This window comes from Lissotriton vulgaris, chromosome 5 (genome assembly GCF_964263255.1).
Source record: "Lissotriton vulgaris chromosome 5, aLisVul1.2, whole genome shotgun sequence".
NCBI classification, from domain to species: Eukaryota; Metazoa; Chordata; class Amphibia; order Caudata; family Salamandridae; genus Lissotriton; species Lissotriton vulgaris.
Window position 1 is genome coordinate 147,373,394 of NC_141693.1, and position 17,198 is coordinate 147,390,591.

Consider the following 17,198-nt stretch of genomic DNA (forward strand, 5'->3'; position numbering starts at 1 on the left):
TCAAGAGGTACTTTGTTTTACCGTCAACTGGATGACCTCCAACTCACTAAAGGTTAATCCAGATAAAACGGAGGCTCTAGCCATGACGGATGCTCCTAAACCCTGGAACTCCCTCTTCTGGCCCCAGGAGCTGGGCGACACCCCAGCTCCGGCACCAGTAGTCAAAAGTCTGGGAATCAAAATTGATGCCAAACTTACAATGGCCAATCAAGTTTCCACTGTGGTTGGCACTTGTGTCGGCCTACTCAAGACTTCTGAGGAAACTCTACCCCATCCTTTCATTCTCCACCATGAGAACAGTGGTATCCGCCATGATCTTAGCCCATCTTGATTATGCCAATTCTTTATATATTGGACTGCCGGACTCCTTAGTGAGCAGATTGCAAATAGTAATGAACGATGCAGCCAGACTCATCTTCAAACTCCCGAGGCACACGCGAGCATCACCCCTCCTTCAACGCCTCCACTGGATGCCTCTTAAGCAAAGAGCTAAATTTAAGGGCCTCTGCATCGTTCATAAAGCGATTCACAGCCGGGCTCCCGTGTATATAAAACAACTTCTTCAGAAATATATACCTGCCCGTTCACTTAGGGCCTTTTAAAATGCCCTCACTTCAACTACGTCACCAAAAAAGGACGAGCCTTCTCTTGCTACATACCCGCTCTTTGGAACAAACTGCTGAGCCACCTCCGTGCGGAAAGCTGCCTTCTTCTCTTCAGAAAACAACTAAAAACCATCCTGTTCACAGAGGCTTGGACACAATCGCCCTGCTAACCCTACCTGGAGATTCGCCTATCTTCTTACAGCGCTTCGAGACTTCTGGTATTAAGCGCTTAACAAATCCAAATTAACATAACATAACATATACTCATATATCAAACTAGGCATATAATTTAGCAGCATTATTTTAAAAAAGGGTTGACTTCATATAAGTAAATATTTCTTTAAATAACGGTTCTCCCCATCATGTCAGCAATCATTGAACAGTGAGGACAGTGCCGCTTTTATTTTCCTGTCAAATGTTTGTGCACAAGACACGTTTAGGAGATAGAAAATAATAGCAAGTGTGATAAAGCTAATCCACTTTTTGTCTTCATTTCAGTGGCAAAGGTGATCAAAATAATTTTTCCAGTAAACCTCTTTCCTTAGATCTCTTAAAACCAACGTTTTTGTGCCCCCAACAGTGTGTATATTCAAACACATGGAAACATCAGAAACCACCAAACAAAAAAATAAATAAAAGAACAGCGCTCTCTCAGGTGGAGCTCGATGCACAGCATCGTTTCTATGGTGCAGCCTGCATTTTATATAGTGTAGCCTGCATTTTATATAGTGTTTCATTAAAAGTCATCCAATATTACAAGTCAGTACACTCGCATTTTAGCATTTTTCCTCCCTTTTTGAAGAGTTCACCACGGCAGAATTCCAACACTATAAAAACAGGGCCTGCATGTCAGCAAGCAGCTCTCTTCAACTCCCTTGTGCACAGTGCCATTACCGACCATGTGCACGAAGGTAAGAGTATGTCAAGCTCAAGGGAACAGAACATGGCCAATCTGTACTGGCTTCAAATTGAAGCCACACAATGATTGACCATGTTCTGTGAACCTCATTCACCGCGCCACTCCGTGCGCATGGGAGTAGGCTTACTGCCACCCGAACCAATCCAGTCACTGCTCTCATGGTGTTTATCTTATTAAATGGGATAAGAACAACAACGGGACTGGTTGGAGCAGGCAAACCCAGCGCTCATTAGGAGACTGGGTGACTGTGGCTGTGTTTCCCTGGCTTCCTGACATTGAACAGCTATGAGAAACACTGAGGGCATATCAGGCGGCTCGACACAGTAAGTTCATCCACAAGGCATTTTTTAAAATCCTGCCAGGTGTTTACAATTAGGGAGATGGCATGTGGATTCTTCCAGGTCCAGCTGTGCAGTGTCTTTGTACAGAGTCGATTACCCCACTCCCCCTTGCTTGTAGCAATACCACATGATGGTGGTGTTGTCTGTGAGGACATGAACTAGTGGCCCCTTGATAGATGGCAGGAAGGCTTTCAATGCCAAGAACATTGCTCACAACTCCAGTAGGCTGATGTGGAGGCAAGTCTGTGCTGGAGACCTGAATCCTCCGATCTCCACGCTTCCCAAACCTGGATGGAGTCCATCGGCCCCTTGGTGCAGGGCCCACTGAGACTTTAGATTCAATTGCAGAGTGCCTGCAAATAGCACCTGACAGGGTTGACGAGCAGTATGCAGGCCATTAGCCAAAGAAGCCTCAGAGCCATCCTTGGTGAGACCAGGACGGAGGCTGAAATATCAGGATATTACCTCTAATATCCTGGACTGGCTGCTCCTGAGGGAAGGCCTTTAAGTGCACCACAACTACGATGGCTCGAATGAAAAGGAGCCACTATGAAGGAGTCCACTGTGACTTTGGAACGTTAATCATGAACACCAACAGTGTAAGGAGGTTCGCCGTCATCTGTAGATGGTCCACGACAGACTGTGGCGTCATTGGTACTCCCAACTTCCAAAGGTACGCTGTGGCCAATGCCATTACCTTTGTAAGCACCAGAATGGCATTGGCCAGGCCAAATGGGGACACATCAAATTGAAAATGCTCATGGCCTACCTTGAACCGCAGTGTGTGCTTATGGCCAGCAGGCGGGAGATATGGAATAACCGTTATGCAGGTCCAACGCTACCATCCAGTCTCCTGGATCCAGAAGTTTCTTGAATTTATCCTTCCATTGGAAGAAATTGAGAGGGTTGAAGATCTAAAATAGGGAAACATCCAACATCCTTTTTAATCACTAGGAGAAAATGTTAATCCACTTCCAATATCCAAGGCCGGGACCCTCTCAATGGTTCTTTCCTCTAGAAGAGCATGATCCTCTTGCAGCAGAATAGACAAATGGACCTTCAAAAGCTGCTCTGGGAGAAGAGGTAGCAGAGCAGAAAGGAATGAACGGTGTAATCCCACTGTATTATCAACAGAACAACCTGTCGGATGTTACTTCTGGCCACCTGAGAAAACGAGTAATCCTGCCTCCCACAGGGCGGTTGAGTGCCATTAAGAACAAAGAAATGCAGCTTAAAAGCTGTGGTCGGATGGGGTAGAGATTGGGAATGTTGTTGCCCATGCTAGTCTGGATGTTGTCTGCCAGATCCCCTACCCCGACCCTGAAAGGACTGGCATGCCTGTTGTTGGGGGCAACATCACATACAGCTGCACCTACATCTGGTGTGGAACACAACACCACTAACACAGGAAACTGCACCTTGTTGTTCACTCGTCACATAAACTTTACTTGCACCAGTATCCGCAGAACACAAACAACAAATTCATTAAAGGAATGTAAATGACAAAAGGGCACCTAATAGTTACAAAGCAATGAAAAATATCTGGGGAGATGGTTTTTTTTAAATGGATAAATGAATTGCTCTTAGTCTGAATTAGAACTTATTTGAAGGAAGGGTGGAGGAAAAACACCTGCAACTTGCATGTGGAGCATACTGTTATCAGAAATGTGATGCTAATGTTATATCTAGGGTGATAATTTCTTGACAAAGACAGGGATGAAATAGACTGCTCTTTTCATTGAACTATGAATAAACTGTGAAAGGTTAATGGACATGGACAATCAAATGGTTGCATTAACATAATGCAGGATTCAAGACCAACCACAGTGCATATACAACACTCATCAGCACCACAGACGACATCTGGATGATCCTTGACAGAGGAGCCATGGCAGCCCTCATTCTTCTGGCCCTCTCTCAGCAATTGAAGGTTTCACACCCCATACTCATCAGGCGCCTGCACATGACTGGCGTACAACGACCTGCTCTCCACTGGATCCGCTCCTTCTTAATGGATAGAACGCAAGCAGTCAGCTGGGCACCTTAGTCCTCGGAAGCCCGCAAACTCATTTTCAGAGAGAGCATCGTGGTTCATCACAGTGCCCCACCCTCTTCAACACATACAGGATCCCTCTGGCCAATAACATCCCCACACACCACATCAACATCCTTCTCTATGTTGACGAAATGCAACTTATACTCTTCAGCTCTGACAAGACTCCCAACACAACAAACAAGTTCATCTCATGCATGACAAAGTCGCTAACTGAATGAGCCAACTCTCTCAAGCTCAAAACGGACAAGACAAGTAGTGATCATCGGAAAGAACCCCACGCCATGGGACTGCAACTGGTAGCCGTCAAAACTTGTACCCTCACCTGGAACCTCAGACTCATAATCAAAAGCAAACTGGACATGACCGCACAAGTTAACGCGGTCACTGCATCCTGCTTCCACACCCCAAAGATGCGGAGGAAGATCTTCAAATGGTTCCCAAGCAACATTAGAAAAACCGCCACTCTTGCCCTAGTCTCCACAAGAGCACCCTCCATGCCAAGATCGCCAAGAAACTCACAAAAAAGTGCAAACCATCCAGAACTCTGCAGCCAGACCCCTCTTGAACTTGCTACACAGAAGTCACATCCATTCACACCTCATCTCTTACATCGCTTTCATAGTATGTACAAACTCTTACTCCACATCCTAGCCTCCTGTTGTTATCTTCTAAAGTTGAACACCTGGCTTTTAAATTAACCAACCTACCCGAGGTCGCTATAAAATATAACAAGGACACATTAAAGAAAACCTTCAAATTCTCATAGGTTACTGTTGAAACGGTTTGAATAACCATTCTCCAATAGTACATACATGCATGAAGATGTTAAAATTAAGTTAAAGGGGCCAGCAACTGTATTTGAAAGTGATCACAGCAAAAATATCAGTGGCTCACTTTATAAATTATCTGAAACACTTTACTAGTGCAAGAAGTGAAAGGAAAAACACTCACCTGCTTTGTTTCAAAGTTTACAAAACAGTATCCTCGAGGTTGCCCCTCTAATGGTCCAGACTTGTGGAACAGAAAGTCAAACTGTTTCACATTACCAAACTTTTGAAGGAGTTTCAGAAGGTGGTATCTACAGAAAAACAAAGACTAAACAGTTCTACATCTGTATATTTAAAGGCAGGCAATGATAAAATATCAAATACATCTTTTTATTCATATTGTATAAGAAACAGAACTGTTTTGGAGTATTCTAAGAGTTGTGTGGGAGGTCATGATTTGCCAAGAGAAGATCACGAGTTTGGGAGACTGTGGGTGAACGTTTTTAGGAGTAAAAGAGAGAGAGTTAAATATGACGAAAGGAGAGGAATGTGGGAGGTTTAAGTAAAAGTTAGAATTCTTAGGGGTTGGAATGTGGAAGATGGACTTTATGTGTCTATTTCTGAGGGTAGAGAAACAAGAGGGAGAGTAACCAAGAGAGACAAAGAACAAGAGAGAGAGAGAAAAAAGAGAAAGAGAGAGAGAGAGACCTATTAATACATCACTGGAATAGTTAACATCCTGAAATAACAAGGGTAACTTTGAGTGCGCCTGTAAAACAGAAAGAGAGAATAGGCATATTGGAGGGTTTTAGTTAAGAGAAGAGTTGTGAAAATGTGTCTGAAGATCAAATCATGTTCTTCCCATAGCTGTAGAAGGTGATGTGCAAGTTGCATTTCTCAAGGTCAGAGAATGAGAGTTTCTGCCATTGGGAAGTTTTGGTACTCCGAGATGGTAACGTCAGAAAGCAGAAGACCAAAACGGTGCGACATTGGTGAAGAAACTAACATGAATATCATTTCAACTGATGTGGTAGCAAAATATAATTTCAACTGATTTGGCAAAATGACAGTTGGAAACCATGCATAAAGCTAGACGAAAGATCCATGTAGATATACACAGCATTTTTTGAAGGACCTGAAGAATATTTTACTTCAGCAGTATTATCACAAGAGTCAAATAGCGACATTATGAAAGGAAAGAGTGGGACTTAAGCCCTGACGATATGGAGGAAGAAAAATGAGGTGGAGTATATAAAAAGATGTAAAACCAAAAAGTCAATATATCTGTAAGTAGTATGTAATTAATGTTACATAACAAAGAGTAATGTGACAGACACTGGTTACAAATGAACTAACACAGCACAAGAATTTAAGCAATTAAAAATCCATCTAAAGCAATTTTATTTCTGTAAACAGGAATAGGAATTTCTCCTTTTCAAAAGACCACAGATAATGCAACAATAGACCAACACAAAAGCATTAACAATGCATACCAAAATGGTACAGGTCTTGGATTTCTCAATACCAGGAAAAAGTGACATTCAAATGCCAATCAACTCTCTGTAATGTCCTCGAAAAATTCCCTTTCCGCCATTCGATCCTTAATCTCTGCTGCTCAGAATCCTCAGATAAGAGCCTCTACATTCATTTTCATAAGAGAAGTCGTTATATTGAGGTTTATAGACACAATGACATTACACAACATTGCTGAGAAGTTGGAATTGAGTGTTGTGCTCTCTCCCAAGTTGACCATGCTGGGGCTTTGCGGTGCTCCTGAGACCTACATTATTGTGAGGTGGCCTTAAGTAACGAAAGAGAAGCTCGTGGAGAGGGTTAGGAAAGGATTTGATAAGAATTTCATACCCAAGTAATTTAAGTTTTTTCCCCTTTCTTACTGAAGCAGTTTCGGCTGCACTCCCTGGATTGAATTTGAAGATAGGCAGGGGCCCATAATCACCAGACACAAAGTTTGAGATCAGCGTAAGAAAGCATTGTGGGCCTGTGGAGACATTAAGCATTCTTCTGAATGTGTTGCCGACGCCAAGTGCTCTTATTTCGCATAGGTTTTTGAGCAAACACAGGACAAAAGAAAACTCAGTTTCTGATCTAAGGAACCCCGCACTTTCTGACCACAAACAAGGTCACTATTCAAGACTTGCATGCATATGCCAAAATAAACCTACGGGTGTGTGCACTAGCATCAACCATTTCAGACAATGTAAAGAGTCCTCTGATCACTTTAGAATACTGGTGTGCTGGCCCACAATAAATTTATATTTGGGTGGGGGACGTCAAATATCAGAGTGGTGATAGTATTGGTATTTTTGCATTTATGATTGGAATTTCATAGCGAAAGAACAAACCACACCTCAGCCGTAGGGAACATATAGAAGAGGAATAGAAGAGTTATACTGTGAATGAGGATGGGTTGAATGACACAACCACACATGCCTAAAGCATGCATGCCTTAACAACGGGGTCGGAACTACGAAGGTATCTTTACCACGCATTCCTTTACCGCACATGCCTTCACAACAAATTTTGTTGTAAAGGCATAATTGCTCAAGGGATATTCGTGGTAGATTGCATATTCCAATCCGCCTGCCCTGCACCCTAACAACTGATACCCCAGCCCTGTAATCCAACCCACACCACCCCTTAAAACCACACTAACCTTCCTCCTGCGCTGAGGCTTAAAACCCTGCATCCTGCCAAAAGCTACCCCAACCCCAGCCCTCCCCGCCCTGAGCCCTTAAACCTGCCCCCTGCCAAACTACCCTGACCCCCCCCCGGCCCCGGCCTCAGTCTTAAAACCGATCCACACCCCTAATAACTAACCACCTCTTCACCCCAAAATCCATCACCACTCACCTGCCCGCATCCAGAGTTTCCTGTCCTGATACTTCCTGTTCCACTCACTGCCCATCCGGAATGGACATCTAGACCATTGTCTGCCTTAACCACGCATATACGTGGTTAAGGCAGATGCGTGGTTCAAGCAAGCAATGTTCCGATTGCTTGGAAACGGCACATGTGGCTGAGCCCGCATTGTAAAGGCTGTTTACCATGAAGATGTCTCAAAAGATATTGGTTCCAGGAAGAGTATGCTCTGCTAGCAGTGCTTAAACATCTTGGCAACCTTCTAATGATGTCACTGCCTGATATACCCAATTGACCTCTCATCTGTTAGGAAGCAGAAATAAAAAAAACGGAGGTCTCAAGAGGCAAGGGGCCAGAGGATGCCCTGCCCATGTTCAGATAGACCCATACCGTGGTGAAATCTGTAGTCCACCTCGTAGCATTGATATAGATGACCAGGACACACCTTGATTTGTCAAAACCGAGCTCTAATGTTGTATTTTGATTGCAACCCGGACTTACTAAATGTAATTGTGCAAACTTCTCCTACGTATAATGTATTAATATGTCATGCGTATCTGTGCTGATTTTTGTTTTGTTCTTCATTAATAAAAAGAAATAAAAAAAAAAATACAGTGTAAACACACAGAACATGCAGACACTTTCTAAAAGCTGAGGAAATTCTTTATGTCAAGTACAGAGGCATACATCTTGTAACCTTGGCCCTGGAGGTGGACCCCACCAGCCAAGAGGTGGACAAATCCAACCAGCTTCCTATACAGGAAGGCTCTCCCTGTTTAAGATAGTGGTGAACATTGACATTTTGCCGGACTAATAGGCGGGGTTTGAGAAAGGTCACGGCTGGCATCTGGATGACAACTTCAAAAAAACGGCTATGGCTAAGAGGTAGGTTAGGAAGACTTGTTCCCAGGTGATTTAGTAAGTGAAGAAACGTTCAATCCTAATGAAATGTATTATCCAAGATTGTCTGGATGGGCCACCACTGAGAAGGTAGCACAATATTTGAGGGCATTAATGCACAAGCGTCTTGACATCGAGGTTACTAATAGACGAGGGACTGAATGGCCCAAACCATTCCTAGATGGCAAGGTGGCACACATTGCAGATATTGACTAAGATGTATACGTTCCTTATGGGGAGAGTGGCAAGGAACAAAGATGGTTTGGGAACTTCCCCCTTCTAAAAGCAATTTAGGTCTAGGTCACTTCCAGTGAGGCAATGCAAGAGGAGGCTATTAAACAGAAAACTTCACTGGAGCCAAGTTAGATGAGAAGCGTCCAAATGTGGATTGTCTACAAGCTGACAGGGCTGGGAATGTCTTGGGCTGTAAGGGCACCACACAGGGCTCAATTATATCTAGCTCAAGAATACTTAATTGGAATGGCATGAAGTCAGGTAACGAGTTGAAGGAATCCACTTTTATTAAGTTGTACATCAAAACTGGTGTCCAGTCCCAACATAACATTGAACATTTCATAGGTATTACAAATGAACACTTCAATTCTACTAACGACTACCTGGTATTGTGGACTTAGTAATGCTCGAGCCCTCCCTTGCATGCTGGTGTCTTATTTCTTTTTAATCACATTTGGATTTTGACTTTATCATTGTTTGGAACTTCGTTAATTCTGCATTAGAAGGTTATTCACTGTACCAGAAGCAGATTTTAGTTTTTTGCAGAACCAAAGCAGTAATAGGAATAGTTGTGATGATTTGGAAGGCTGACAGCTGGAGTTATTAGGCTTTTGGCTGCAAAAAAAGTACAAAACTGGATGAACCTTCGAGGCCACAAGTTAGTGTTTATTGGTCTTTAAATAACGTGGGTGCAATTTTCCAAGCGAATATGGGGAAATACCGCTCTGGTATTTTTTATGTTGAGGTAACTGGTTTTTTTCCTGGCTGCAGAAAGTTGCCATGAAGAAAGCGGAGCATAATCCTAAATTCCATGTCCTCAATAGAAATTACATTTCCATTTATATTAGCTATGTAATTTAATTCTCTATCCCACAATTAAAGGAACAACTGATGAACATAAGTGGCCAAGAAAAAAATATGTGTTCATAGTAAAGCAAAGAGTACGGCTGATGTACAATAAGGATTTGTTAACATTGTTACGCAAACATGGGTACTTGTAAAGAGGTTGTGGACTTTGTTGGTGAGGGGGCAGAAGGTAGTAACACACACTAGTTTGTTTAATGGTGCTTTGACTTTGGTGGCCAGTAGCTCTTCCCTAGGGCTGTACCAGGGGCGTGTAAGTGCTGTTTTAACCGTTTTTTAGAGTAACCACATGATAGTAGTCTTGGTTGCAGTGTGTGCGCCTCTCTGGAGCAGTCCTCTTTGAAAGTGCAGTTGCTGTGGAGGCGCAGGAATTGTCTGAACGGTAACCCATCCCTCAGAGCCCTGGGGTGGTAGCTCCTATAGGCCAGAAGAGTATTTCTCTTGGCCAGTTTCCCGATGAGGCTTGTGTAGAGTCTACCTTCATCCAGTTTGATGGTGACATCAAGAAATGCAAGCTCTGCTCTGTGTCTGGTATATGTGAATATGAGATCCCTTTGTGTTGTAAGTATAATTGTAGTGTTTACTGTATTTTGTATTATGTGTTTATTTTTCACATGGGACACTATGCACCTTACTTATAAGTATTGTCAAATACAGTTTATTCTTTTTTTGCCACTTCCAGTGTTGGACTACTTTGTGGTACTTTCCCGTTCTACATCTTTCAAACAGTCTCATTGTGCGATTGTGCTCAGTATACATTTATTATTCCGATAGGACCACTGTTATTTGTAATTATGCTTCTGGTTAAGCACTTTAATATGGTCCTTTAGAATATATGTCGGAAACCTTTTTACAGCCTCCATCACTGATCCTCAAAAATCACACACAAGCTACTTCCACTGAGAATTCTTGTTAAAAGCACATCAGGGTGAGACAAAACTAGCTTCTTATTCACTTTACCTACAGATAGATAACATATTTGATTGCTTTATTGAACAAAACGCAGTGATTCAAAACTAATAATTTAGAGGGATGATTTAATCTCTGAGTTTTCTCCATATTTCCAATAATTATGAATTCAGCAAGGGGTCATATGTGTAGATCCCGCAAGGTTTTCTTAAAGAAACTAACTGTTGAAGTAAAGAAACATCTTATACAAGTAAGAAAAACATCAATTTGCAACAATGTTTTTGTCTGTAACCTTTGGTCACGATGGACAATTTACAAAAGCAATGTACGATTACTTTTGCTAGACCCTTTTGGTTGTGGGGGATATGTAGGGTCACACAGCACGGTTTCAAATATGTAAGAGTCTATGTAACAAAAGAAGAGGAGGAATTTAGCAAACTAAACTTACTCAGCCTTTTGACACAGTTCATAATGATATTCAGCTTTGGAGAGAGCTCTCGCCCTCACTCATGAGTAGGATAGAAACATATCTGAAGTGTGCTTAGGTATGCTGCAGGTGGTTATGGTTTCTCCATTGAAAATCTTTCTCTCTCCTCCTTATTCAAAGAATTGCATGAAATGATTAAGGGCCAGATGTACAACCCTTTTTTTGAGGCTGCAAACGGGAGATCCTCCCGTTTGTGACCACAGAAAAGGGTAATGGCATGTACAAACGTTATTTTGCAAATCACTGACTCGCAAAATAGCATTTACCACTCTCAGTATTAGGAAGGGGCATCCCTTCCTAATAGCCAGTCACCATGCCATGTACGCATTTGGGGCCGCAAAACACTTGTAGTTTACCACCTACTTCAAGTAGATGGTAAACCACTCACAATCGGGAAGGGGTACCCAGGGGACTGCTTCCAGAGTTGTGAGAAAATATTTTTTAAGAGCAGGCAGTGGTCCCAGCCCTTAAAAACAATGAAACTGAAAAGTAAAATTTTTCGTTTTCCTTTAAGGAAAATGGGCTACATTTAAAAAAAGAAAAACTGCTTTATTGACCAAGCAGTCCTAGTCAGCTCACAACAGCAAGCCACCATCCCTGTGAGTGCTACCCATGCCCAATGGGGTCGCAAATTGCGACTACCTCATGAACATTAATGAGGCATGCAATTTGCGACCCCATTGAGAATCGCAAACAGTGTCTGAGACACTGTTGTATATGTACATTTGCGAGTCGAAAATTGTGAGTCGCAATTTGATGCAATTTGCGACTCACAAACGGGAATGTTTGTACATTTGGCCCAATCTTCCCTAAATGGTTGTATCTGCATCCGAACTTGCCATACTAGGTTGCAGAGATCTTTGATTTAAGAAGGAAGACATGATGGTTTGCACACTACTATGAATGAGGGCCATGGGAGTGTTTGCTTATTAACATCAATGAAGGGTCTATATTGTAATTGTAAATGGCATTTATAAAGCACTTACTAACCCTGATGAAAGACTGAAGTACTTTGCAGCGAGTAGCACAGTACTATGGAACCCAAGATTAGGGGTTAATAATTAGTAGATGAATTAATATTTGTTTTGTTTTGTCCATTAGTTGCGTTAGGTTTGTGCTCTTGATTTCTTGTGTGTTTAGTAGAGTTTAGAGTAAGGATAGGATAATGGGAATGGATTTGAAAAGTGGAAGTAGTAAGTTGTTTTTGTAAGTAGTGGTTCTGTGTGGCTGTTAGTTGGGTGACAGCTAAAATAGATGGGGAAAGTTTGAGAAGGATGGTTATGGGTTCATAGAACTCAGAAAGGTTTGGGATGAGTCTGAGTGAAGATGGACAAACGTTTGATTTTTTTATAACATAAAACTGAAATTGTCTTATACATACATATATGCACATGACACTTGACAGTGACATAGCACCACCTAACCTATGTAAATACTATTGGGCCTCCTAGTTTGTTCTGATACACAAGACAGTTTTTGCCCTTGTGGTGTGAATTCTCTTTTATCAGAATTTAGACAGACATACAACACTCGTCCAAAGAGGTATTTAGGGAGTCTATGTAATGGAGAGAGCAGAAGATTCTTTTTTCCCTAAATTATATTCCATTGCTGAAAAAGGTGAACTCTAAGCTAACATGATGAAATCAGCTTCCGTTATCAATAATAGGACGAGTTGCGTTAATTAGAATGTCTATCCTTCCACTGTTTAATTTTCATTTTAGTGCAGATCCCTGTGCAATACAGACCTCTTTTTTTAAACAGATAGATAGTATGTTCTCCTCTTTTTTATGGGCAAATAAGGTAACAAGATTGGCACTCAGCACTTTAAACTGTCCTGTCGCAGAAGGAGGATTATCTCTTCCGACATTTGCACATCATAGTTTTAGATTTTTCTTTTTAGATCCTCCATAATTTCTTTATGAGAAAGATCCGAAAGGAATAGAACATCATTAACCCTACAAGAGTTACTAAGTTCCCTAAGAAAGTACGTTATAAGATCTTACAATGGCTATTTAAACTAAAAACCCGGCTTTTAGCACACTACGATATTTTAGGAATTAATAATTCAACCAGGCTTTCGAATATATATACGGGGAAATAGGTATTTTAGATAACAGTATAATAAGGTTGTGTGTAGAAAATGGATATGTCCAGATCCAGGATTTCATCAAGGGGAACTGTTGGAAAACTCAGGCGGAGATTGAAATGGGGCTTCAACATTCCAATACAATTTTAAAGAGGTCTTTTACTAGATTAAAACCTATATTGGAAAAGCTAAATAGGGAAAAACTGCGTTATAAAACCAGTATCAGCGAAGCCCTTAACTGCCCCTTGCTACGGAAGATTAGCAACTGCATTAAAATCTTTGACGAGAACAAATCTTCCATTATACGAAAAAGCTAGGGATAGATGGAAGAAAAGGGAAGATATACAGACTCTTAAACGAACCTGGAATAGGCTCAATAAGTTTAGTGCAGTTATATTCAGAGGTGCAAATTTTAAACGTATGCAATACTATTCCAAATGGTTGATATATAAAACACCCTCCTTTCTCCATGAAGTATACCCACAAATAGAAGATAAATGCTTTCACTGTGCAGAGAAGGCACCTGGAAGCATATCATTTGAGAGTGCCCAAAAATTCAGAACCTGTGGGAGGAGATATAGAAATATCTCAGATTTACAATAGATCCCCTCATCTCACTCGATGAATCCATTGCAGTTCTGGGCTGCTCACCTGCTATCTCTGCACATGAGGAATGCTTGTTTATTGCAGCATTAATAGCAAGATCTCTAATCCTGCAACTCTGGAGAACAGAGAAGGTACCCACCTTCAATGCATGGAGAGCACAATTGTCTGAAATACAAGAACTTGGAAAGAAATATGCAATAAGATAGGGGGCAGTAGGAATGTATGAGAAATATTGGAATGTGTTCGAAATATAGGATAACATGTTGTAGGTGGTATAAAAGGACAGAACATATATGTACGCACTTATCCTGACATAGCACTTTGTACTTTACCTTAATGTGATCTTTAACTGTATTTTGTAGTATTTGGTATAAAAAGATAGAATACATATGTTTGTATGTAACCAGATTTAGCACTTTTAACTTAATAAGATCTTTGTCTGTATTAGAGGAAGATAATGATTGCACTGCTGAGCACTTTGAAATGAGTATTTATAATTTTTTAACACTTTGCACTTTAGACTTAAGCCAATCTTTTCCTGCCTCAATATTTTGGAATATGTATTTTTTATGTTTGGAATATCTATGAACTCTCAATAATTTTTTTTTATTTTTTTTAAAGTGACAGCTTTTGGCCATCAATCCAGGGTGACAGGTTAGCCATGGGCGACAATGGATATCAGGCAGCGTAGACAGTGCAACACATATTCAGTGCCTAATGAAACACAAGGCCTGAGTGGTCAGGGCATAGAAAGTGGAAATGATAAAACGGTCATTGAAACAGAGGCTGACTGAACTTGAATACCCATGGGTGAGCAGTGCACTGGGGGAACTGAGACGACTTGATAGATTTTGAAGGAGGCATCAGATAGACATTTTCACTCTAGGGGACACTGGTGCTCAGGTTTTTTTTTATCATTTGAACTACTCACTGCCACGTATAGTATGACAAGATATGCACATTTCAAACAAGGCCTAAACATGGGACATAGGTTTCTATTCCAGATGGCACCCAGCTTAAACAGAGTATTGTTCGAAAGGTTGGTTTCATTGCTTTATAGGACGCTGATCAATAACACACTGATTGACTTGGTCTGTTTAAGGGTCAGGTGGGCCGCCCTGGTCTATACAGATATAGGTGAGTTAGATGAAGAAATTGCCATCCCCATGAGAGGTGCACATAACACCAATTCAAATTGGTACAAAATCCCTACAGAGAGTGTACTATACTTGGACCATTTTGAACAAAATGAGAAAACTAGTTTCTGATCTGCGTGCCAGAGGATGTCGTCCAACGGCAGATTTAATGCACAGATTATGGCTTTGCCTACAGATACAGGTTTTTTAGGAGGGGGAATGCTAAAGTCTGAATAAATTAACAGGAAAGTAGTAGGCATTTGATGCCACAGTGGCACTATTTATTGGGCCTCTGTCAGTGTAGACCCTTCATACGAAATACCAAAATACAGTATAATTTGGTTCCGATGGTTGCCAGCAACAACACCTCCAAACTTCGTAGCACTTTTAGAGACGCAACCATATCTGAATGGAGTTGGTTTATGAACTGATGCATACGGACTGATAAGTATGTTTATAAGGGTAGGTGGGATGTCCCAGAAAATCTGGAACCCCTAGACGAATTTAAGGAATGGCTCACAGACAGAAACCTATATGTGAAATGCCTCTGTCACTGTAAGGTGGTATTCTAATATTGCATGGAAAAGAAAAAGAAACCAGCAATGGAAATTCAATAGGTCTCACATGTGCTTGAGTTAGAGCTACTGGTGTTGTAAATTGAAATGTCTTTTACCCATGTGTTCTGAAATATATGTATGTGGTGTGTAGTGAAATTATGTGGGTTTGATTGGAATTGTTAGTTGTGTAATTGTGTGGTGTGGTATTGTGTGATGTGGAGTGGAGTGGATTTGTGCAGTGGAATTATGTGGATAGTAAATATGTGGTATTGATTGTACTTGAATAATGTGGTGTGTAATGGAGTGGAATTATGTGAAATTGTATTTTGTGGAGTGGTATGTATTAGAGTTTAATTAGATGTGTGCTGTTGAATGTTGTGGCATGAAGTGGAACTTTGTCGTGAGGATTAGATTTATGCAGCGTTTTGTGTAATTGTGTTGTTGAATTATGAGGTTTGGTGTCGAATTATGTTGTGGGGACTGGAATGTGTGGAGTTGAATTGTATGGCTGATACTGTGTGGATAGCTTTGCCTATTTTGTGGCACAAAAGATCAAATAGGTAGAATCTAAGCTCCAGATGTGCGTCTGTGGGTGTTAATAAACAAAACAAAACAAAACAAAATAAGCGATTTCACCATGCATTAAGGGATACGGCTAAAATACCCTTGTACTGATCAAAACGATGCTGCTAGCGAATGAACACCTCAGCAATCTTTTTACTCACCCTTTGCTGAACTCGCAATGAACAAAAGAGGAAGCAACATTCCATACGTGTATCAATGAATAGAATAATTATGCTAGATGGAAACATTTAAAAGATATGCTTTACCATATATTCCAATATAACGTGCACCTATTTTCTGCACTGTAATCAGAAAACGTTATATGACCGAATGTCAGTGTGACCCCATAATTTATATTTTTGGTTTTTAAAAAGGACAAAACGGGAGCCTTATTAGCCGTGCAGAAGCACAACCACTAAACACCGTCGGTGGTAAAACAGAGTGTTTTTTACCCGTACCCATTTTTCAAATCGGGGACCGAAGAAGATACCAACAACGTACAAGTGAGCAAAAAAAAAAAAATCCCACCCTTTATTTATGTAGATGGGAGGCCGAAGGGGATAGCGACAACGTGCAAATGCACGGAAAAAAAAAGAGAAAACACCCTGGACAGGGAGATAATACCCAAGCCACAGTTACTGTTTTCGTCTCTTGGATGTGTTTAAAAACAAACTCATAAACACCACCTACCTATATTCTGCATGGTTATATGACCACCAAGTAGGTTTAGCATGCGGACAATGAAAAGGCATGACAGCCGACCCCCTTGGAGAGGCAGGGCTTGCAGCTAGCAAAGATGGTCGCAGCCTAACAAGGCTCCCGACCCCCTGCCCGCTAATCCGGCCATTACTCCTGTTACAGCCCTGGGGGCCCCCGCCGGAGTTCGGGTGTACCCGGGGGATACTCCTGTGCCTGCTCCGGTCGAGGAAATGACCCGATCCTTTGGCCATTGAGGGAACAAACTGGTGGCGGAGCTCCGATCCGGAGACCCACAAGATGGCGGCGGCACCGCGACCGGCGATGCTCCACTAGCCTTCCAGCCGATTCGCCCACCCCTGCACCCCGCCTGCACGAGCTGATCCGGTGCGAGGCGCTACATTGCGGAGGGTGCAGCAGTGAGTGATTTATTGGCCCGGAGCTGAGTCTGCTGTCGCTTCGCGGCCATGGCGTGGCCCCTCCCCCAGCCCGGAACCAGCCAAATCGACCCCCCGGCTTCAGAGGCCTGAGGCGACCGAGAACAGAGAACTCCGGGCTGCGCTGCTGCCTCCGCCCTCCCCCGGATTACCA

General features: G+C 41.9%; 1 protein-coding gene across 1 annotated transcript in view; it reads right to left on the bottom strand.

Annotated features, from left to right (window-relative positions):
* The window catches only part of RBM18 (RNA binding motif protein 18), a 133,369-nt gene that overhangs the window by 76,766 nt on the left and 39,405 nt on the right, over positions 1-17,198 (bottom strand). The window contains exon 3 of the mRNA XM_086921087.1: positions 4,873-4,999. Coding sequence (XP_086777213.1) covers positions 4,873-4,999 — 127 coding nt within the window. The remainder of the gene's footprint in view (positions 1-4,872; positions 5,000-17,198) is intronic.